Genomic DNA, 21331 nt, shown 5'->3' on the forward strand with positions numbered 1-21331 from the left:
TGGAAATCTTTATGTAACAATTGAGTCAGTACATACCTTCAAAATCTCATGCGTTGAAGCAGGGCTTGTGCGTGAATTCTCCCACCCAAAACTAGACTCGCAGCCCCAGACCGACAAGTTGAGTCACTCGTTTACATATAAATTTTTGTTGTCCAGCTGTTTCAGTGAGTAAATTGATCTCATCAGTTTCACAGATTTATGCTGCATGGCAAAATCACACATAACGTTACATAAGTGATTGCTGAAGAAGGATCGTGAGAGCATCAAACAGCTATCTCAGTGTATAGTATCGGAACTACTCACTGATTGGTGTGATTGAAAATGGTCTCATTCATTTCACTGATTTAAAGCAAGAAGCAAAGGCAGAGGTTCCACCGAGATTTGAGCTCGGATCATTGGATTCAAAGTCCAGAGTGCTAACCATTACACCATGGAACCAAGACACTTCTTACAGGCTATCTAATGCTCAGAAACTGGTTATGAAACAGGCCTCTGTGAAATCCAAGCTGTCCCTCAAAACAAAAATCAACCGCAAGGGCTCGTCCAGGATTGTAACCCGGGACCTCTCACACCCTAAGCGAGAATCATACACCTAGACCAACTAGCCACTAAAACATGAAGTTTTCACATGGCATCAGAAGCAGTGCATGGTTGGAAATCTTTATGTAACAATTGAGTCAGTACATACCTTCAAAATCTCATGCGTTGAAGCAGGGCTTGTGCGTGAATTCTCCCACCCAAAACTAGACTCGCAGCCCCAGACCGACAAGTTGAGTCACTCGTTTACTTATAAATTTTTGTTGTCCAGCTGTTTCAGTGAGTAAATTGATCTCATCAGTTTCACAGATTTATGCTGCATGGCAAAACCACACATAACGTTACATAAGTGATTGCTGAAGGAGGATCGTGATAGCATCAAACAGCTATCTCAGTGTATAGTATCAGAACTACTCACTGATTGGTGTGATTGAAAACGGTCTCATTCAGTTCACTGATTTGAAGCAAGGAGAGAAGGAAGAGGTTCCACCGATATTTGGACTCGGATCACTGGATTCAAAGTCCAGAGTGCTAACCATTACACCATGGAAACAAGACCCTTCTTATAGGCTATCTAATGCTCGGAAACTGGCGTTGAAACAGGCCTCTGTAAAAGCCAAGCTGTCCCTCAAAGCAAAAAACAACTGCAAGGGCTCGTCCAGTAAATGAAACTGGGACCTCTCACTCCCGAAGCAAGAATCATACACCTAGACCAACGAGCCAATAAAAAGCAGCAAGTTTACATGGCCACACTATCTGCTGACAAACCGGCATTCTCTGAAAACGGCCTCTGTCTAAAACCTCAACGCCCTCATAAAACATGTGACAACTGTACGGGCTCACCTGGAATTTGAACCTGGGAGCTCTCGTGGCATGAGCGAGAATCATTCTCCTAGAACAGCAAGCCACTGTGCAGGGAAGGTTTTATGTGGTGATACTATCTGCTGACAAACTGGAATTCTTCGAAAGAAGATTTTATGAAAGCCATAATGCCCCCCTGTAAAACACAAGACAGCTGCAAGGGCTCGCCCGGGATTTGAACCCAGGACCTCTCGCACCCAAAGCGAGAATCATACCCCTAGACCAACGAGCCACTAACACGCAAAGCTTTCACATGGCATCAGAAGCAGTGCATGGTTGGAAAACTTTATGTAACAATTGAGTCACAACATACCTTCAAAATCTCATGGGTTGAAGCAGGGCTTGTGCGTGAATTCTCCCACCCAAAACCAGACTCGCAACCCCAGACCGACAAGTTGAGTCACTCGTTTACTTATAAATTTTTGTTCTCCAGTTGTTTCAGTGAGTAAATTGATCTCACCAGTTTCACAGATTTATGCTGCATGGCAAAACCACACATAACGTTACATAAGTGATTGCTGAAGGAGGACCGTGGGAGCATCAAATAGCTATCTCAGCGTATAGTATCGGAACTACTCACTGATTGGTGTGATTGAAAATGGTCTCATTCATTTCACTGATTTAAAGCAAGAAGCAAAGGCAGAGGTTCCACCGAGATTTGAGCTCGGATCATTGGATTCAAAGTCCAGAGTGCTAACCATTACACCATGGAACCAAGACACTTCTTACAGGCTATCTAATGCTCAGAAACTGGTTATGAAACAGGCCTCTGTGAAATCCAAGCTGTCCCTCAAAACAAAAATCAACCGCAAGGGCTCGTCCAGGATTGTAACCCGGGACCTCTCACACCCTAAGCGAGAATCATACACCTAGACCAACTAGCCACTAAAACATGAAGTTTTCACATGGCATCAGAAGCAGTGCATGGTTGGAAATCTTTATGTAACAATTGAGTCAGTACATACCTTCAAAATCTCATGCGTTGAAGCAGGGCTTGTGCGTGAATTCTCCCACCCAAAACTAGACTCGCAGCCCCAGACCGACAAGTTGAGTCACTCGTTTACATATAAATTTTTGTTGTCCAGCTGTTTCAGTGAGTAAATTGATCTCATCAGTTTCACAGATTTATGCTGCATGGCAAAATCACACATAACGTTACATAAGTGATTGCTGAAGAAGGATCGTGAGAGCATCAAACAGCTATCTCAGTGTACAGTATCGGAACTACTCACTGATTGGTGTGATTGAAAATGGTCTCATTCATTTCACTGATTTAAAGCAAGAAGCAAAGGCAGAGGTTCCACCGAGATTTGAGCTCGGATCATTGGATTCAAAGTCCAGAGTGCTAACCATTACACCATGGAACCAAGACACTTCTTACAGGCTATCTAATGCTCAGAAACTGGTTATGAAACAGGCCTCTGTGAAATCCAAGCTGTCCCTCAAAACAAAAATCAACCGCAAGGGCTCGTCCAGGATTGTAACCCGGGACCTCTCACACCCTAAGCGAGAATCATACACCTAGACCAACTAGCCACTAAAACATGAAGTTTTCACATGGCATCAGAAGCAGTGCATGGTTGGAAATCTTTATGTAACAATTGAGTCAGTACATACCTTCAAAATCTCATGCGTTGAAGCAGGGCTTGTGCGTGAATTCTCCCACCCAAAACTAGACTCGCAGCCCCAGACCGACAAGTTGAGTCACTCGTTTACTTATAAATTTTTGTTGTCCAGCTGTTTCAGTGAGTAAATTGATCTCATCAGTTTCACAGATTTATGCTGCATGGCAAAACCACACATAACGTTACATAAGTGATTGCTGAAGGAGGATCGTGATAGCATCAAACAGCTATCTCAGTGTATAGTATCAGAACTACTCACTGATTGGTGTGATTGAAAACGGTCTCATTCAGTTCACTGATTTGAAGCAAGGAGAGAAGGAAGAGGTTCCACCGATATTTGGACTCAGATCACTGGATTCAAAGTCCAGAGTGCTAACCATTACACCATGGAAACAAGACCCTTCTTATAGGCTATCTAATGCTCGGAAACTGGCGTTGAAACAGGCCTCTGTAAAAGCCAAGCTGTCCCTCAAAGCAAAAAACAACTGCAAGGGCTCGTCCAGTAAATGAAACTGGGACCTCTCACTCCCGAAGCAAGAATCATACACCTAGACCAACGAGCCAATAAAAAGCAGCAAGTTTACATGGCAACACTATCTGCTGACTAACCGGCATTCTCTGAAAACGGCCTCTGTCTAAAACCTCAACGCCCTCATAAAACATGAGACAACTGTACGGGCTCACCCGGAATTTATACCTGGGAGCTCTCGTAGCACGAGCGAGAATCATTCTCCTAGAACAGCAAGCCACTGTGCAGGGAAGGTTTTATGTGCTGATACTATCTGCTGACAAACTGGAATTCTTCGAAAGAAGATTTTATGAAAGCCATAATGCCCCCCTGTAAAACACAAGACAGCTGCAAGGGCTCGTCCGGGATTTGAACCCGGGACCTCTCGCACCCAAAGCGAGAATCATACCCCTAGACCAACGAGCCACTAACACGCGAAGCTTTCACATGGCATCAGAAGCAGTGCATAGTTGGAAATCTTTATGTAACAATTGAGTCACAACATACCTTCAAAATCTCATGCGTTGAAGCAGGGCTTGTGCGTGAATTCTCCCACCCAAAACCAGACTCGCAGCCCCAGACCGACAAGTTGAGTCACTCGTTTACTTATAAATTTTTGTTGTCCAGCTGTTTCAGTGAGTAAATTGATCTCACCAGTTTCACAGATTTATGCTGCATGGCAAAACCACACATTGTTACATAAGTGATTGCTGAAGGAGGACCGTGGGAGCATCAAATAGCTATCTCAGCGTATAGTATCGGAACTACTCACTGATTGGTGTGATTGAAAATGGTCTCATTCATTTCACTGATTTAAAGCAAGAAGCAAAGGCAGAGGTTCCACCGAGATTTGAGCTCGGATCATTGGATTCAAAGTCCAGAGTGCTAACCATTACACCATGGAACCAAGACACTTCTTACAGGCTATCTAATGCTCAGAAACTGGTTATGAAACAGGCCTCTGTGAAATCCAAGCTGTCCCTCAAAACAAAAATCAACCGCAAGGGCTCGTCCAGGATTGTAACCCGGGACCTCTCACACCCTAAGCGAGAATCATACACCTAGACCAACTAGCCACTAAAACATGAAGTTTTCACATGGCATCAGAAGCAGTGCATGGTTGGAAATCTTTATGTAACAATTGAGTCAGTACATACCTTCAAAAATTCATGCGTTGAAGCAGGGCTTGTGCGTGAATTCTCCCACCCAAAACTAGACTCGCAGCCCCAGACCGACAAGTTGAGTCACTCGTTTACTTATAAATTTTTGTTGTCCAGCTGTTTCAGTGAGTAAATTGATCTCATCAGTTTCACAGATTTATGCTGCATGGCAAAACCACACATAACGTTACATAAGTGATTGCTGAAGGAGGATCGTGATAGCATCAAACAGCTATCTCAGTGTATAGTATCAGAACTACTCACTGATTGGTGTGATTGAAAATGGTCTCATTAAGTTCACTGAGTTGAAGCAAGGAGAGAAGGAAGAGGTTCTACCTATATTTGGACTCGGATCACTGGATTCAAAGTCCAGAGTGCTAACCATTACACCATGGAAACAAAACCCTTCTTATAGGCTCTCTAATGCTCATAAACTTGTGTTGAAACAGGCCCCTGTGAAAGCCAAGCTGTCCCTCAAAGCAAAAAACAACTGCAAGGACTCGTCCAGTAAATGAACCCGGGACCTGTCACACCCAAAGCAAGAATCATACCCCTAGACCAACGAGCCAATAAAAAGCAACAAGTTTACATGGCAACACTATCTGCTGTCAAACCAGCATTCTCTGAAAACGGCCTCTGTCTAAAACCTCAACGCCATCATAAAACATGAGACAACTGTACGGGCTCACCCGGAATTAGAACCTGGGAGCTCTCGTGGCATGAGTGAGAATCATTCTCCTAGAACAGCAAGCCACTGTGTAACTAAATAAAAAATTTAAAAAAGAGGTAAACTATTGAGGGGCCAAGGACATTGTTTCTGTGGTTGCTGTGTCAAGGCAAGCTGAGCGGCACTCGGCTCCTGGTGCTGCGCCTATTTTTAAATAGCCAACTCTTGACGGCTGCTCTCGCTTACGGCCATACCCCCCTGTGCATGTGTGATAGTGGTACATTCCAGGAAGTGTTTGGCAGCAGTTGGTGAGAGAGGCTCACCACATTTTCTTCTGTTTAGTTTTATTTTTGACTAAAATACATTTTTGTTAAACTTTTTTTGTGTTTGTTTAGTTTATCCTCCCAGCAGCGTGAGCTGTTCGGGAGGAGTGTTTTTTATCCCTATTTTTTTTGCAATGGACGGATCTACGGTGACAGACCTGGCAATGGCGGACGGATTTGAGAAGGCAAATGACAATGAACTGGACAGACGACAACAAGAAACAAACCGATCGGAAAAGGAAGCAAGGAAAAGGATTTATGTAAAAGAAGCAACTGTAACAGTGGATATGGGACAAACAACAGAGGTTAACAAGAATAGAAAATATGGAAGAAAATAAACCAAGTAAAGATATGAGTGTAAGATTTGGAGAGAAATGGTGGGATTTGAAAGATTGTACAGTGAAAATGATTTATGGGTTTTTTAGAGATGGGGTTTTTAAGAAACCTGGTGCAAATCAGTACTGGATACTGATGTTTAAAGATGTAAATGAAGACAACTTATGGTCTAATATAAATGGCAAATTTGTACAGTCAAAACTGGAGAATTTAGAATATTTTATCAGGAGTAAAGCAGTGTTTACAGATGTCATTTTAAACAAAATAGGGATGGAGGAAAGTGTCACATGTAAAGTGTGTCAAGAAGCAGATGAAGGATTTTTACACTTGTTTTTATATTGTAATGAGTTGAAAGATTTTAATGAGAAATGCAAAACCATGATTTTAACTTTAAAAGGAGAAAGAGACGACAATCTAGAGTGGGAAAAGGTGTTACTGTTGGGGCTGAACAAAGAGTGTAATAATAAAAAGCTTATAAATTTACTTGTGATTTTAATGAAAAGTGCAATATGGGAGAGAAGAGTTGTAGCAAAAAAGGAAAAAGTTTTATTAAGTGTGTGGAATGTGTTTAAGAGGAAGGTGGAGAAATATTTTGAATGTCTATTTTATTATTTTAAGTTAGAGGAAATGCAGGAGGCTTTTTATGATGTTTTTACTCAAGAAGTCACAAAGATTTTAAATGACACAGGAATAAAAATGTCTTTTTAAAAATGTGATTTTACCTTTTAAGGAATACTACTTACAACATTTTATGTAAAAAAACAAACAAAAAAAAAACACATTGTTGTGAAGCAATGATGTAAAATGGACCTTTTTAATGTTTTGTCTTAAGTGTAATCTGTATAAATAAGTGAATTGTATGAATTTTGAACAGTGTAATAAAAGAAAAAAAAATGTGACCACCTGGGAGAAAGATAGCGTTTTGGTCAAATGGAAGCAGGTGGACTTGAGGGTCCTAGAAAACCCATAGTAACTGTTATTCTCTGGCCTTCAAGGGAATAGAATGCTATTTTAGCTTTTTTGTGCGGTGCTGGCAAAAAAAAAAACAGGTCCCACCTAGATTTGAACTTAGATCGCTGGATGCAAAATGCTATCCATTACACCATGGAACCTCAAGATGATGTAGAGCTGCTGCCCGACATGAAGATGATGAAATAAAAAACTTGCCTTGCAGGAAAGTAGCAGAAGGTCCATCCAAGGCAGAGCCAATGTTCATTGATTTCTGAGTAACTCGTCATTCGGCATGCAGGGCTCCTCACACATTTACTGGAGCATTACTAGGTAGGGCCTTCAAAAGAAAAGCACGCTATTCTAGGCAATTTGACGACTAAATGGCAGGCAGGGCAAAGAAGCCACCACAGAACAGATGTGATCTTATTTTTTCTTTTTTGACCACGTCTAAAATGTTCAATTTGGCTTGTGAAAAGGGGAATTAGCTCAAATGGTAGAACGGTCGCTTAGCATAGGAAGGGGCCCAATCTTCTCGCTCACTCGCAAGCGAACAAGTCGCAAAAAATGGAAAAAATGCGACAAATTTCGCTTTCAGTAGTGTTCGCGGCTTTGTGCATAATGTGGTATTTTGGTTGCATATTGCATGTCATTCTAAATGTCATTTTTTGCGTGCTGGATTCGAACACACGATCTGTGTAACACAATATCCAATCAGTGTCGGTTTCAGCGGAGCCAATCAGCTGCGCTCTTATTGAAATTTTACTGACGTAACACAGGCAATTATATTGATATTACTATTATTATGTGGATATTGTTCTTAAAAAGCATATTACGTTAATTAAAAATTAATGAAAATGTTTCAATTAAACATATGTATGCATGCTTATGTATATATAAGTATATTATATATATATTTATGTATTAATATATAAATATATACTATACTATATATATATTAATATATGTTATATTTCTTTATGTAATAATAACTTTAAATGAATGCACACAAAAACAAGTAATATGCAAAATGGTTTATTAAAATTAATACAAATATTAAAATCGCAAAACAATGTAAAAAAAACAAAATAAAAACATATCTTAATATATAAACTATATAATATACAATAAATAAAAACAATACAAAATATATTTATTTATTTTGCACATATAATTTATTAAAACAATACTATATATAAATATATTTATTTATTATACACATTATATAAAAACAATACTCTATATATATATATTTATTTTATGCACACAATATATTAAACAATAATATAAATAATAAAATGCAAGAGTGGGGGCACGTAATATATAAAATATAGTATTTAAGCAACGTATAAAATGTTAATTGTTTAAGAAATATAAATATGTTTTTACATAAAATGCACACAAATATTAAATAAGTACACACAAGACAAAATAAGAGTGGGCCTATGTAATATATAAGTGCTACTTTAAAACGCTACATATTAACACACAAAAATTAAATAAAATGAGAGAGAGAGTACCCATGTAACATTTACAAAAATATATACAGCAATTTGTACTTTATTCTGGAGCTGGAGTTTGTCCTTTATTTTGCTGGCGCTTTTCTGCCAACCAGTCCTCTAAGGATTTGCCATTTGAAGTTTGCAGGCAAAATGTGGCATTACCAAATCGGCTATGGCCAAACTCCTTAGTCTTGGGTTGCCCACATTTGCTGCAAACATTAAAAGTAACCGCACGCACATACTTCCTTTTGTGGACTCCACTTTCCTTCTCCAGTTCCCGTCTGCGCCTGTTCCTCTGGGTGTAACGGGACACAGGAACAGCAGGCGCAGGTGGAGCAGGTGCAGGTGGAGGAACAGCAGGTGCAGGTGGAGCAGGTGCAGGTGGAGGAACAGCAGGTGCAGGTGAAGCTGGGACTGCACTGGATGTTGGTGCAGCAAATGATGGAATCACCATTGACACACTCATGTCTGGGTTAAAAACAAGTGTGCCAAACAATGATCCAGGTCCTGAAATGGGCTGCACAACACCTGGTGCTGTGGGGGGTGGTGCAATGGGGCACATCGTGCTGGGGGCCGGTGGAAAGGAGCACACCGTGGTGGGGGCAGACACAATGGGGCACACTGTGGTGGGGGCCGGCGCAATAGGGCGCACTGTGGTGGAGGCTGGTATGATGGGGCACACTGTGGTGGAGGCTGGCGAGATGGGGCGCACTGTGGTGAAGGTCGGTGTGACGGGGCACACCATGGTAGGGGCCGGTGCAATGTGGCAGACTGTGGTGGGGGTTGGCGCGATAGGGCATACCGTCGTGGGGCCCAGTGGGAAGGAGCACACCGTGGTGGCATCTGGCAGGAAGGAGCAAACTGTGGTGGTTGCAGAAGCAGACTTTCGACCAGGTCAAAGAAGAGGTGCCTGTCCTTCTTTATTTGGAGGAAAGACAAACTGGTGTTTGGGGCCTGATGTTGATGGTGCCTCGTCCAATTTTTCCCTCGGCAAAGGAAGCTGCGTATCTGCCAAAGCAATTGGATCAAGTGGAGTCAGTCCCTGAGTGAGTACACTCATTTCCTGATCCTTTTGCCTCCGTTGAAACCTGATAATAAATGATATGTATTATACATATATATTAATTTAGAAGTATTCAGGTACTTTAAAGAAAATAATGTGCTTTGCTTACCACTGAATGAGCGCCTTCTGGTTTAGCTCAAAAAGCTGGATGCCTTAAAGCGCCCATGTGTCAGCTGAGGCTGATGTCGAGGCTGGTAGTTGATGCGCTGTTTATCAACATCCAGGAGAGCTGTCCACAGCTGGATGGCCTCTGTCACCTGCAGGTCAGTGAGGTAAGGAGCCTCACGAAGACCTACCAAATAAGCAGCCAGATCCTGGAACTTGTCCCACCCAGCAATGCTATCAGGTCCAATGACTACACCCTGGTAAATACAGATTAAAATCAGTATATGTGGAATAAAAAAAGACTAAATCAAATTAAGTTCTTAATGTATCTTACCTGAGCCTCAACAGAGAGACTGTCTCCAGAGTCAGATGGCTGTGACGGCACTGAGGGGGCTGGGCTAGGAAGCTGTCCTTCTCCACCAGCTGATGTGGACGGCTCAGCCAGTGATGCTGGGGACTGAGGCAGAGGCGAAGATGAGGGGCTGTTTCTGAGATCACGGCAGGGGTCATCCACATACAGCACTGGAACTGTGATGTGATGTCCTCCATGATCTCCTCCTCAAACCCCTCATCTTGTAGATCCTCGTCATCTACTTCCTCCACCAGCCTGTCTTCCTCCTCTGGGTTCTGGAGCACCAGAGTCAGGGTTTTGCCGGTCTGGCTGTAAAGGTACTCCATTCCCAGCAATTCACCTTAAAGAATAAAACACTAAAAAAACATATATTAAATAAAACTAATAATAAAGTAAATATTTAGATAAACATTTTGTGTAGTACATTAAAGCTTAATAAATCACTTATATAACAACTAGTTAATGAATTTCTTGCCTGTATATGCTCGAGGAGGGTGATAACGGTTATCCCAGGGCTTCCCTAAGACTGCTCGGCTAAGCCTGTCCACAGCCTCTCTCATGGCACTGCCATATGACTGTATGGAGGATGCTCCTTTTATGGTGCTTTCCATCCGGTCATCATTCCAGCACATCAAGCCCTTAAGGAGATAGGCCTGAAAATGCGCATCACTGGCACTGGTCCCTGGAAATTAAAATAGTTAAAAATATATGAAGAATTAAGTAACATGTTATTAGGTTATGTACTAACATTAAAATTATTGTCATTATAAACAGAGTTACTTTTCAGGCAAGACAGCTTTGTCAATGCTGATAACATCACAAATGTTATTTAAATGTTTAATAATGTGACATTAAAGCAATGGAAGTAATCACAGTGCTTATATGTTTTACAAAATAAAACGATCCAAATGTATGTAATACCTGGAATAAAACGGTTTAGGTGGAGGTGGAAGGACTCCAAAGATGTAGAGCCACGGGCACACCTGTAACAACACAGCTCCACACCGCCTTTCTTCAGTGTCCCTGTCTTCATGTATAATGGAAAGTTCTCTGGGTCTTGAATGCACTGTACATGCTTCTGCTGTTCCTTCCATATCTGCTGGATCCGTTCGTGGTCCAGCAGAGGAACACCCAGAGTGTCCTTCCCATGCTCGCTGTCAAAATGGTCCAACAGCTTTCCAATCAGACAGGTGGTCTCCTCCACACCTCTGGTCCTCCTACGGCAGTGCAGTGCTAGCTCCCTCCGGTTTATGCGAGCACGTTTGTGAAATGTGGCCAGTCTTCTTTGCTGCCAGCTCACCCTCCTTTGCCTGGCGAAGAGCGGCCACATCTGGATCCCACTGAAAGATGCACGTGGACAGACGTGCCATGAAGATCACGTAGAGCGGATGAGCTTCTGTCGTGACACCTGCAGCAAACCGGCGCATAAAATGCCAGATGTCAAGGCGCACTTCAAGCTCATCCCACTCCCGAAACATGATCTTCACCGGAGACTGGCCGTGCTGACTGCAGCAATCTCTGTCCACGTACATTACTTTCGGGGCTGCCTCTCCTGCCTCCCGGTAACGCTTCATCAGCCCGGCCGCCATTGGGTCCAGTCCATGACCCTCGGCAGCTGACAGCACAGAGACAAGGACTTGGCCGTGTTCGTTCCCCACATTAGTGCACCAGGCAGCTGTTCCCGCAGCAGCACCTGCAAGTTTCTTTGTGATCTATTAGTAAAAATAAAACTGTGTTAAATATATACGCACACATATCCATATCTGGCAAATGTCTGGATATAAACATACCTTTTTTGTGGAGTCCATCTTTAGAACACAGCCAAAGACGGAGGTGATTTTGGTCTTGACCTCGTGCAGTCGCCCCAGAACATCCCTGGCATAGACGGCTAACAGCCACTTAGGTTTGGGTATGGCAGGTAAGAGGGGAGGCTCAGCAAACACAGGAGGTTGCACAAGGGAGGACCTTGTGAATAGTTCACAGGCAGTCAGGTACTGCAAGACTCGCTGTGTCCATGCCTCGCTGTGTTGCTCCATCAGCTTTTTAAAAAGCTGAGTCACACTGTTGCCCAGTGTCCTCTCTCTCATCATCCTAACTACCCGGTTGTCACATGAGTATCTAAGGAAACAACATTATAATCAGGGAAATGCTTTGTTTGCTAAAAATTAACACAAATAAAATATTGGCATTATGAATTACCTTTATGTCAGCAAAGCTGGAAACTGACTACGGTGGCCAATATCCAGCTGTCCTAAGATGTCCTCGGACCAGGCAGGATACTTCTTTTTGCACTGCTTGCACTCCAGATACCCAGTGGCATGGTCGTACCAGCCGTCGATGTCGAGGACCTTGCGCACCATGCGGTAAATTCCTGCAGCTGTTAGTCTGTGCTTACCACAGCTTAGGCGAACACAGACAAGTGGAAACAACCACATCTTCAGCGGCATCCACAGAAAAAGTGGTCGGCAGAAGAAGAGGTCAGGAGAGGCAGGTGGCTGCGTGTTAATTAGAGGGGGTTGGGGGGGATACTATCAAAGCTTCAGCTGGGACACTAGCTCTGGCTTGCCGGTTTTTAAGTTTGTTTTAAATACCGTGTTCCGGATCCACTCATGCTGGAAAGGGGGAAGCTGATCTTTCCAGTGAACTGGAAGCTCAACTGGTGGCAGATGATGTTGAAGATCTGGTGTTTTTGCTGTTTCCGCTGATGGAGACGGATTGGCACAGGCCTCTGAGTGAATAGTAACAAACAATTTATAGTTAACAATATTATGATGACTGTTGCTTTTGATAGTAAGGTGCCACAAATTATGCCTATGAACAGCCAGTGAAGCAATAGTTTTGGATAAGTATTATTATTAATATGACTATACTTAGAAATACAAGTTAAGAGAATGGTACTGTTAGGAAGCAAAGAAATTAGTGTGCACTTTATTGATGAAAGGGATATGGAATTAACACAATTCTCTGCGAATGAGAATCATATGAAATGGAGTAAGTAAAATGAGGCATGATTAGTATAAATTATTGAAGCACAAAGACATGAAGCATGCACACAGATACAGTAAGGAAAAACTACTCAGCTGATAATGACAGCAATGAATCACTACCATCTAAGAGAGTGAGTGAGAAGAGCAAGCGACGTGGAAAAGTTATCTGATGAATGTTCAATAATGATTAGTTCGGAAACGCAAATAAATACATTGAAACCTTTAAACATCCTTAAGGTTTTGAAGAAGTGCACTCAAAGAATGCATCCCGCTTGAGGCATGATGTGACAACTCTGTACTGTTGATAAAAATTTGATTCATTATTTTTTGTAAAAAAAAAATACTTAGTGTGTTTTCACAAAATATTCTTAAAACATTTTCATTTGTGTCGTGTGCCACACCTGCAAAGAGCTGTGCTTCACATTGTGATGCAGCAAACACCAGTTCTTCATCATCTTCAGCAGTGGATCTGGAAGTGCCTGGAGCATAAATCTTAAAAATATTACTGTGAAAAATACACACAGCCAAATGTACAATACGATGGTGCTTACTTACTAGTAGTAAAAAGCTGCCTTTGGGCCATACGTTTGGCTGGGGGTTCTGCTGTAGGAGGAGGTACAGTGGACTGCAGTTTTGGATCTGGAAACAGAGAGTTTGACATAACAATAAATAAACACATATATAACTGATGTTGGGATAATTCTGTATCATGCTCAGTATTCACTCTCCTACTTTAACAGGTGACATCAGTTTTTTTGCCAGCTGTGAAGGAGACAAGTGCTTGCCCCATGCCAACAGCGATTTCACAGTGGCAGTCTGCTGTACACCTGTTTGGATGGCTGCAGGTGGAGGAGCAGGGACACTGGATGCTGCAGGTGGAGGTGCAGAGACACTGGATGCTGCAGGTGGAGGTGCAGAGGCAGCAGCAGAAGCCAGTCTTTTCAGGACATACGCCTTGAAAAGTGCTATGTTGGTTTTTGGCCTGGCATCTGCCTTAACCAGGTACCTGATGAGGGCTTGAGCCTCCTTGCTCTGGTCCTCAAACACATCTTTCATGGACCGGCCCTTAAAGTCACCAAACTCCACCATCAAGCACCCTGTATCTCCTTTTGCCCTGGCTTCTGCTTGCATTTCCTGTTTCCTCTGGTACTTCTCTACTTCTTCTGCAATCTCCCTGATGGAGGAAGTGTACTGAAAAAACAGGTGTTTGTTTTCTGACAAGGGTGTTGTCTGCAGCTTCTCATCAGAAATGCTAAGCACCAGGTACACCGCATACCCCAGAGCATGCTCTAGGAGCCATCTAAATCTTTGGCCCTGGTACTTGCCAAACTGAATCTTGCAGTGAGCCAGAACTAAAAACTGGTCACTGGGGTCTCCACCATTGCTGCTGACAAAAGCAGTGGCCTCTGCCAGCACCTCTTTCTTGGGTTTGGCCCTTCCAGACTCCCTGCTTACAAGGCGCTCTGCCTCTGCAGATGGCCCCAAGAGGAGTCTGCTTGATGTCGCTGATTGGCGGTGGAAAATCGGGTATGCGTACATTTTTTCTGAAAAAAAAAAAACATTAGAGAGAACATTACCTAGAGCATTTAGAAAGATACATTTACATTAAGTCTGAAACAATAATTTAACAATGTAGACATAATCCATATTATTGCAGTAGTAAATATACTTCTGGTGAATTTTCTACAGATATGCCTAATATATGCATGGTAGTACAACTTAAAATTCATATAAATAAATGAGAAACAACAGAAATTAAAACATTAAGTTATAAAATACACATTAAACTCTTAAGTCTTTACATTTTATAATTTTACGATTTTATAAATAAAATGTTTGTACTTCAGCTATTTAATATAACTATTCTGTTGTGTAATATATCTAAAAACACAAGTAATAAAATAAACAAAATACAATATATGCTTTTAATATTTTTACAATAGATTTATGAAATACAATACAATCTAATTACTAAATATATATCATATATTGTCTTGAACAAGTGTTAAACTCAAATGTTTTTAAAGTTTGTGCAGTCGTTTTACTTAAAATAGAATTATTTTAAAAGTATAGAATTATTTGCTGAATTAAATGTTTAAGAAAAAACTTTAACTCTGTATTTAATGCAATTACATTATAAGTAACTGTAACTGTACATTTAAATACAGTAACATTAACTTTTTAGAGTATATAAAAAGCGATAATAGGGCCCAATATTGCTAGGTCGAATGGGGGCATTATTATTCTAAACAAATATCAGAACATTTTGTTTAATCATTTGACCAAATGGCGATGATTCCACCTTTTCTGATCACTAGCGACATTTTGCTCTGTATTTATCATGGGAAACATTACCGTTTTACAAGTTATGTAGAAAACATCTGCTATAACGTTACCTTGCTGTCGATTGTAACTTATCATTTAACAGAAATACACACTGTATAATAAACTAATAATAAAGTAGTGTTACATCTGGCTTACCTGATTCAAAGATGACGATTATAATAAAAGTGTCGTGTGATTGGTCAAAAGTAAGCCATCGAGGAAAAACGCGATTGGTCAAAAATACGTCACAGCAAAAAGAAATGCGATTGGTCAAAAGTAAGCCACTGAAGTGAAACGCGATTGGTCGAAATGACGTCAGCACAAAGACAAACGCGATTGGTCAAAAGTAAGCCACCGAGGTGAGACGTGATTGGCTTATGTGGGCTTACTTTGGGCTTACTTTGGCTCTGTAGACGGGATGCTGCAGACGCAAGCGAGAGGTAGTGGGATCGATGCCCGCATTATCCACTTGTGTTTTCATGCCTTTCACACTGGCTTTTATTGCAAAGCTGGTTGCACCTGGATGGTTTAGAGCGAATTTCCTTACGTCAGCTTTGCCGGTTCTGTGTAGTACTAATCATTGCAATCCTTCAGAAGCCCTATCAAGTCACAGTTTTCTTTTATTCGATGGCGCGTCCGCAGTGGGAAATCAAAGCACTAAATATATAGCAGAGTGCTGTCGATTAGGCCATAGGAATCATCACCAGAAGCGATGTGACCACCTGGGAGAAAGTTAGCGTTTTGGTCAAATAGAAGCAGGTGGACTTAAGGGTGAAGCGGCTAGGCTTTTTGGGTGACTTTCATTCAACTGACCCTGTGCCCAAAACAGAACAACAACATTGCTTTGCCGAAACCCGGGATCGAACCAGGGACCTTTAGATCTTCAGTCTAACGCTCTCCCAACTGAGCTATTTCAGCTGCCATAACACAGCTTTCCTGCAGCAGGGATGTCTGTGAGACCAAGCTGAGCCCTTAAGTGCATCTGAGGCATAAGAGAGTAAAAATTTGGCCAGTACGGGTATCGAACCCGCGACCTTGGCGTTATTAGCACCACGCTCTAACCAACTGAGCTAACCGGCCATTTTCTTACCAGTGTGCTGGAAAACCCAGAGTTAGTGTCATTCTTTGGCCTTCAAGGGAACATGATGCTATTTTAACTTTTTTTGTGCGGTGCTGGCAAAATAAAAACAGGTCCCACCGAGATTTGAACTCGGATCACTGGATTCAGAGTCCAGAGTGCTAACCATTACACCATGGAACCTTAAGATGATATAGAGCTGCTGCCCAACATGAAGATGATGAATTAAAAAAATGGCCTTGCAGGAAAGTAGCAGAAGGTCCATCCAAGGCAAGGCCAATGTGAATTGATTTCTGAGTAACTCGTCATTCGGCATGCAGGGCTCCTCACACATTTACTGGAGCAGGACTAGGTAGGGCCTTCAAAAGAAAAGCACGCTATTCTAGGCAATTTGACGACTAAATGGCAGGCAGGGCAAAGAAGCCACCACAGAACAGATGTGATCTTATTTTTTCTTTTTTGACCACGTCTAAAATGTTCAATTTGACTTATGAAAAGGGGAATTAGCTCAAATGGTAGCGCGCTCGCTTAGCATGTGAGAGGTAGCGGGATCGATGCCAGCATTCTCCACTTGTGTTTTCATGCATTTCACAGTTGCTTTTATTGCAAAGCTGGTTGCACCTGGAGGGTTTAGAGCGAATTTCCTTACGTCAGCTTTGCCGGTTCTGTGTAGTACTAATCATTGCAATCCGTCAGAAGCCCTATCAAATCACAGTTTTCTTTTATTCGATGGCGCGTCCGCAGTGGGAAATCAAAGCACTAAATATATAGCAGAGTGCTGTCGATTAGCCCATAGGAATCATCACCAGAAGCGATGTGACCACCTGGGAGAAAGATAGCGTTTTGGTCAAATGGAAGCAGGTGGACTTGAGGGTGAAGCAGCTGGACTTGAGGGTCCTAGAAAACCCATAGTAACTGTTATTCTCTGGCCTTCAAGGGAATAGAATGCTATTTTAGCTTTTTTGTGCGGTGCTGGCAAAAAAAAAACAGGTCCCATCTAGATTTGAATTTAGATCGCTGGATGCAGAGTGCTATCCATTACATTATGGAACCTCAAGATGGTGTAGAGCTGCTGCCCGAGATGAAGATGATGAATTAAAAAACTGGCATTGCAGGAAAGTAGCGAAAGGTCCATCCAAGGCAACGCCAATGTGCATTGATTTCTGAGTAACTCGTCATTCGGCATGCAGGGCTCCTCACACATTTACTGGAGCATTACTAGGTAGGGCCTTCAAAAGAAAAGCACGCCATTCTAGGCAATTTGACGACTAAATGGCAGGCAGGGCAAAGAAGCCACCACAGAACAGATGTGATCTTATTTTTTCTTTTTCGACCACGTCTAAAATGTTCAATTTTGACTGTGAAAAGGGGAATTAGCTTAAATGGTAGAACGGTCGCTTAGCATGCATGAGAGAGGTAGCTGGATCGATGCCCGCATTATCCACTTCTGTTTTCATGCCTTTCACAGTGGCTTTTATTGCAAAGCTGGTTGCACCTAGAGGGTTTAGAGCGAATTTCCTTACTTCAGCTTTGCCGGTTCTGTGTAGTACTACTCATTGCAATCCTTCAGAAGCCCTATCAAGTCACAGTTTTCATTTATTCAATGGCGCGTCCGCAGTGGGAAATCAAAGCACTAAATATATAGCAGAGTGCTGTCGATTAGCCCATAGGAATCATCACCAGAAGCGATGTGACCACCTGGGAGAAAGATAGCGTTTTGGTCAAATGGAAGCAGGTGGACTTAAGGGTGAAGCGGCTAGGCTTTTTGGGTGACTTTCATTCAACTGACCCTGTGCCCAAAACAGAACAACAACATTGCTTTGCCGAAACCTGGGATCGAACCATGGAGCTTTAGATCCTCAGTCTAACGCTCTCCCAACTGAGCTGTTTCAGCTGCCATGACACAGCTTTCCTGCAGCAGGGATGTCTGTGAGACCAAGCTGAGCCCTTAAGTGCATCTGAGGCATAAGAGAGTAAAAATTTGGCCAGTACAGGTATCGAACCCGCGACCTTGGCGTTATTAGCACTACGCTCTAACCAACTGAGCTAACCGGCCGTTTTCTTACCAGTGTGCTGGAAAACCCAGAGTTAGCGTCATTCTTTGGCCTTCAAGGGAACAGGAAGCTATTTTATGCCCCACCGAGATTTGAACTCGGATCACTGGATTCAGAGTCCAGAGTGCTAACCATTACACCATGGAACCTTAAGATGATATAGAGCAGCTGCCCGAGATGAAGAGGATGGATAAAAAAACTGGTCCTGCAGGAAAGTAGCAGAAGGTCCATCTAAGGCGGAGCCAATGTGCATTGATTTCTGAGTAACTCGTCATTCGGCATGCAGGGCTCCTCACACATTTACTGGAGCATTACTAGGTAGGACCTTCAAAAGAAAAGCACGCTATTCTAGGCAATTTGACGACTAATGGTGTTACCTGGATGTGGGACAAATACAAATGAATGTATTTTATATAATTATTTTTTTATTTTATTTTTGATGTTTGAAAAGTCACTCAATGTATTGTTTTATTGTATTTGAAAATTATTTTTAATAAAAAAAAAAGAAAAAAAAGAAAAAAAAAGCATGCCTGATCTCATCTGAACTCGGAAGCAAAGCAGGGTTGGGCCTGGTTAGTACTTGGATAAGAGACCGCCTGGGAATACCAGGTGCTGTAAGCTTTTTGAATTCCTTAATTTGGCAAAAAAAAATTTTTTTAATTAATTAATAAAAAAAAATAAAGAGGTAAACTATTGAGGGGCCAAGGGCATTGTTTCTGTCGGTGCTGTGTCAAGGCAAGCTGAGCGGCACTCGGCTCCTGGTGCTGCGCCTATTTTTAAATAGCCAACTCTTGACGGCTGCTCTCGCTTACGGCCATACCACCCTGGCAATGCATGATCTCCTCTGAACTCGGAAGCAAAGTAGGGTTGGGCCTGGTTAGTACTTGGATGGGAGACCACCTGGGAATACCAGGTGCTGTAAGCCTTTTGAATTCCTTCATTTGGCAAAAAAAAATTAATTAATTAATCAATAAAAAAAAAAAGAGATAAACTATTGAGGGGCTAAGGGCATTGTTTCTGTCGGTGCTGTGTCAAGGCAAGCTGAGCGGCCTGTTTTTAAATAGCCAACTCTTGACGGCTACTCTCGCTTACGGCCATACCACCCTGAGCACGCCCCCTTGAGTTTGACTGAGTCACTGCTTTCAAGGAAGTGTGAGGTGGCAGTAGGGAGAGAAAGGCTCTCCCATTTTGATTTTCTTTATTGTTTTTTACTTGATTTTGCTTGAAATAAGTTATATAAATTTTGTTTAGTTTTAGTTAAACCCCAGACAGTGTTATCTGTTTGGGGTTAAAACCTTTTGAAAGGATGGACACATTGGTAAAGGAACAGGAACTGAATATGGACTACGGCAGCACGGACAAAGCTACTCCTGAAGATAGCAATTCAGGAGATTCAAACAAGGACATCGACAATAATGACACATGGGCAACTGTTGTGGCAAGACGGAGGAAAAATAGATCAGACACAAGTAGAGGAGGAAGTGGAGAAATACAACAAACAAAAGGTAAAGCAATTGCTGAACGTTTGGAAAACACCCAACAAACAAGTCAAAGAAATGAGATGATAAACAAACTAAAAGTCAAGCAAGATTTCAGAGACAATATAAAAAAGAAACAACTTTGACAATGACTGTGAAAGATCCTGAAACTATCACAGTAGTTATGATTATAAAGGCTGTGGAAGGAAAGACTGGAGTTGGGAAATTGTTTGGACTGAGAAAAAAATCAAACTTTGACTATGAACTAACTATGGAAAATGAAACAGACTGTGATCATTTAATGGATGGACTCATGATTAACCAACAATTCTGTGAGATATCAAAACTCTGCGCAACTGTGAGAATGGTTTCTTTTTTAAATTTACCCAATTATATTCAAGATAGTGAAATCATCCAAAAGCTTGTGGACTGGGGAGTTTCTCCAATTCTTCCACTAAGATGAAGGTATCATCCAGGAACAACTGTGGCTGATGGAACAAGGTTCATCAGGGTGAAATTTCCGAAAGAAGTCATGACTCTTCCTTACAACGTTAAATTTGATAAAGAGGAAGGACCCAAATATTTTAGAGTGATACATGATCAGCAGATAAAAACATGCAGATTATGTGGAAGCACTGAACATGAAAAAAAAAGACTGCCCACAATTTGTGTGCAGAGAATGTCTGGAGCAGGGGCATTTTGCACGGGACTGTAAAGCCCCACGGTGCCAAGGCTGCAAAAAGACAACATTGTGGTGCAGATGTGAATCGGATGATGAAGAGACTGGAGTTATAGAACTGCATAAACCAACGGAGAAATCAAGCGATGAAGAAAGTGAAGATGAAGCACAGGAATTAACAGCGGATGGTTTGAATGAACAAGAAGAGGAGCAGGTAATGAGTGAAGAGGATGAAGGAGATACAGTAGAGACTGAGGAACAACATCTATTGAAAGATGATGGACAGGACATGGAAAAAGAACAAGGAGCAGCGGGTGAAAATACAGAAAGCAGAATTGAGGAAGAGGTAAGCGATGATGATAATGATGAAATAAATATTGGGACTAAAGACAGAACAATAGACAGCATAGACAGAAGACGCAGAAAAGCTTGTTTTCTTTTATATTTCTAATGAACAACCTATGTTTGGTTTCAATTAATGTAAGAGGGCTGTCATCTAAAGTGAAGTTTGAAAATGTAATTGCTTTAACAGAAAAATGTGATATAATATGTATACAAGAGACTGGATAGAATGAAACGATTATTAATGAGTTTAAAAAATGTTGGGACGGGGAAATATTGTATAATAATGACCCAAATAATAAAAAAGGCATGGCAATATTAATTAGAAGAGGAATAGGATGCTCATTTGATGTTTTATTTAAAGATAACCATGGAAGGATCTTAACTATTAAAATTATAAA

At 41.7% G+C, this 21331-nt stretch overlaps 1 protein-coding gene and 13 non-coding genes across 14 annotated transcripts; 1 reads left to right on the forward strand and 13 right to left on the reverse strand.

The window, feature by feature from the left end:
- Positions 1-366: 366 nt before the first annotated feature.
- Positions 367-438, reverse strand: trnaq-uug (transfer RNA glutamine (anticodon UUG)). The gene has a single exon. It is a non-coding gene; the product is annotated as a tRNA-Gln (tRNA).
- Positions 439-1558: 1120 nt separating this feature from the next.
- trnap-ugg (transfer RNA proline (anticodon UGG)) lies at positions 1559-1630 on the reverse strand. The gene has a single exon. It is a non-coding gene; the product is annotated as a tRNA-Pro (tRNA).
- Positions 1631-2041: 411 nt separating this feature from the next.
- trnaq-uug (transfer RNA glutamine (anticodon UUG)) lies at positions 2042-2113 on the reverse strand. The gene has a single exon. It is a non-coding gene; the product is annotated as a tRNA-Gln (tRNA).
- Positions 2114-2693: 580 nt separating this feature from the next.
- trnaq-uug (transfer RNA glutamine (anticodon UUG)) lies at positions 2694-2765 on the reverse strand. The gene has a single exon. It is a non-coding gene; the product is annotated as a tRNA-Gln (tRNA).
- A 1120-nt stretch (positions 2766-3885) lies between these two features.
- Positions 3886-3957, reverse strand: trnap-ugg (transfer RNA proline (anticodon UGG)). Its single transcript has one exon. It is a non-coding gene; the product is annotated as a tRNA-Pro (tRNA).
- A 409-nt stretch (positions 3958-4366) lies between these two features.
- On the reverse strand, positions 4367-4438 carry trnaq-uug (transfer RNA glutamine (anticodon UUG)). Its single transcript has one exon. It is a non-coding gene; the product is annotated as a tRNA-Gln (tRNA).
- Positions 4439-8525: 4087 nt separating this feature from the next.
- Positions 8526-9877, reverse strand: LOC130223481 (uncharacterized). Its single transcript, XM_056456327.1, has 2 exons — positions 9640-9877; positions 8526-9555 (listed from the first exon to the last, which is right to left on the reverse strand). The coding sequence occupies exon 2, from the start codon at positions 9210-9212 to the stop codon at positions 8526-8528; it is 687 nt and encodes a 228-aa protein (XP_056312302.1). The 5' UTR covers positions 9213-9555; positions 9640-9877.
- A 6267-nt stretch (positions 9878-16144) lies between these two features.
- trnaf-gaa (transfer RNA phenylalanine (anticodon GAA)) lies at positions 16145-16217 on the reverse strand. The gene has a single exon. It is a non-coding gene; the product is annotated as a tRNA-Phe (tRNA).
- An 88-nt stretch (positions 16218-16305) lies between these two features.
- Positions 16306-16379, reverse strand: trnai-aau (transfer RNA isoleucine (anticodon AAU)). The gene has a single exon. It is a non-coding gene; the product is annotated as a tRNA-Ile (tRNA).
- Positions 16380-16488: 109 nt separating this feature from the next.
- Positions 16489-16560, reverse strand: trnaq-cug (transfer RNA glutamine (anticodon CUG)). Its single transcript has one exon. It is a non-coding gene; the product is annotated as a tRNA-Gln (tRNA).
- A 1638-nt stretch (positions 16561-18198) lies between these two features.
- On the reverse strand, positions 18199-18271 carry trnal-gag (transfer RNA leucine (anticodon GAG)). Its single transcript has one exon. It is a non-coding gene; the product is annotated as a tRNA-Leu (tRNA).
- An 88-nt stretch (positions 18272-18359) lies between these two features.
- On the reverse strand, positions 18360-18433 carry trnai-aau (transfer RNA isoleucine (anticodon AAU)). Its single transcript has one exon. It is a non-coding gene; the product is annotated as a tRNA-Ile (tRNA).
- Positions 18434-18508: 75 nt separating this feature from the next.
- On the reverse strand, positions 18509-18580 carry trnaq-cug (transfer RNA glutamine (anticodon CUG)). The gene has a single exon. It is a non-coding gene; the product is annotated as a tRNA-Gln (tRNA).
- A 657-nt stretch (positions 18581-19237) lies between these two features.
- Positions 19238-19356, forward strand: LOC130224023 (5S ribosomal RNA). Its single transcript, XR_008837125.1, has one exon. It is a non-coding gene; the product is annotated as a 5S ribosomal RNA (ribosomal RNA).
- The last annotated feature ends 1975 nt before the right edge of the window (positions 19357-21331 follow it).

The sequence above is a fragment of the Danio aesculapii genome, chromosome 4, assembly GCF_903798145.1.
Source record: "Danio aesculapii chromosome 4, fDanAes4.1, whole genome shotgun sequence".
Taxonomy (NCBI): domain Eukaryota; kingdom Metazoa; phylum Chordata; class Actinopteri; order Cypriniformes; family Danionidae; genus Danio; species Danio aesculapii.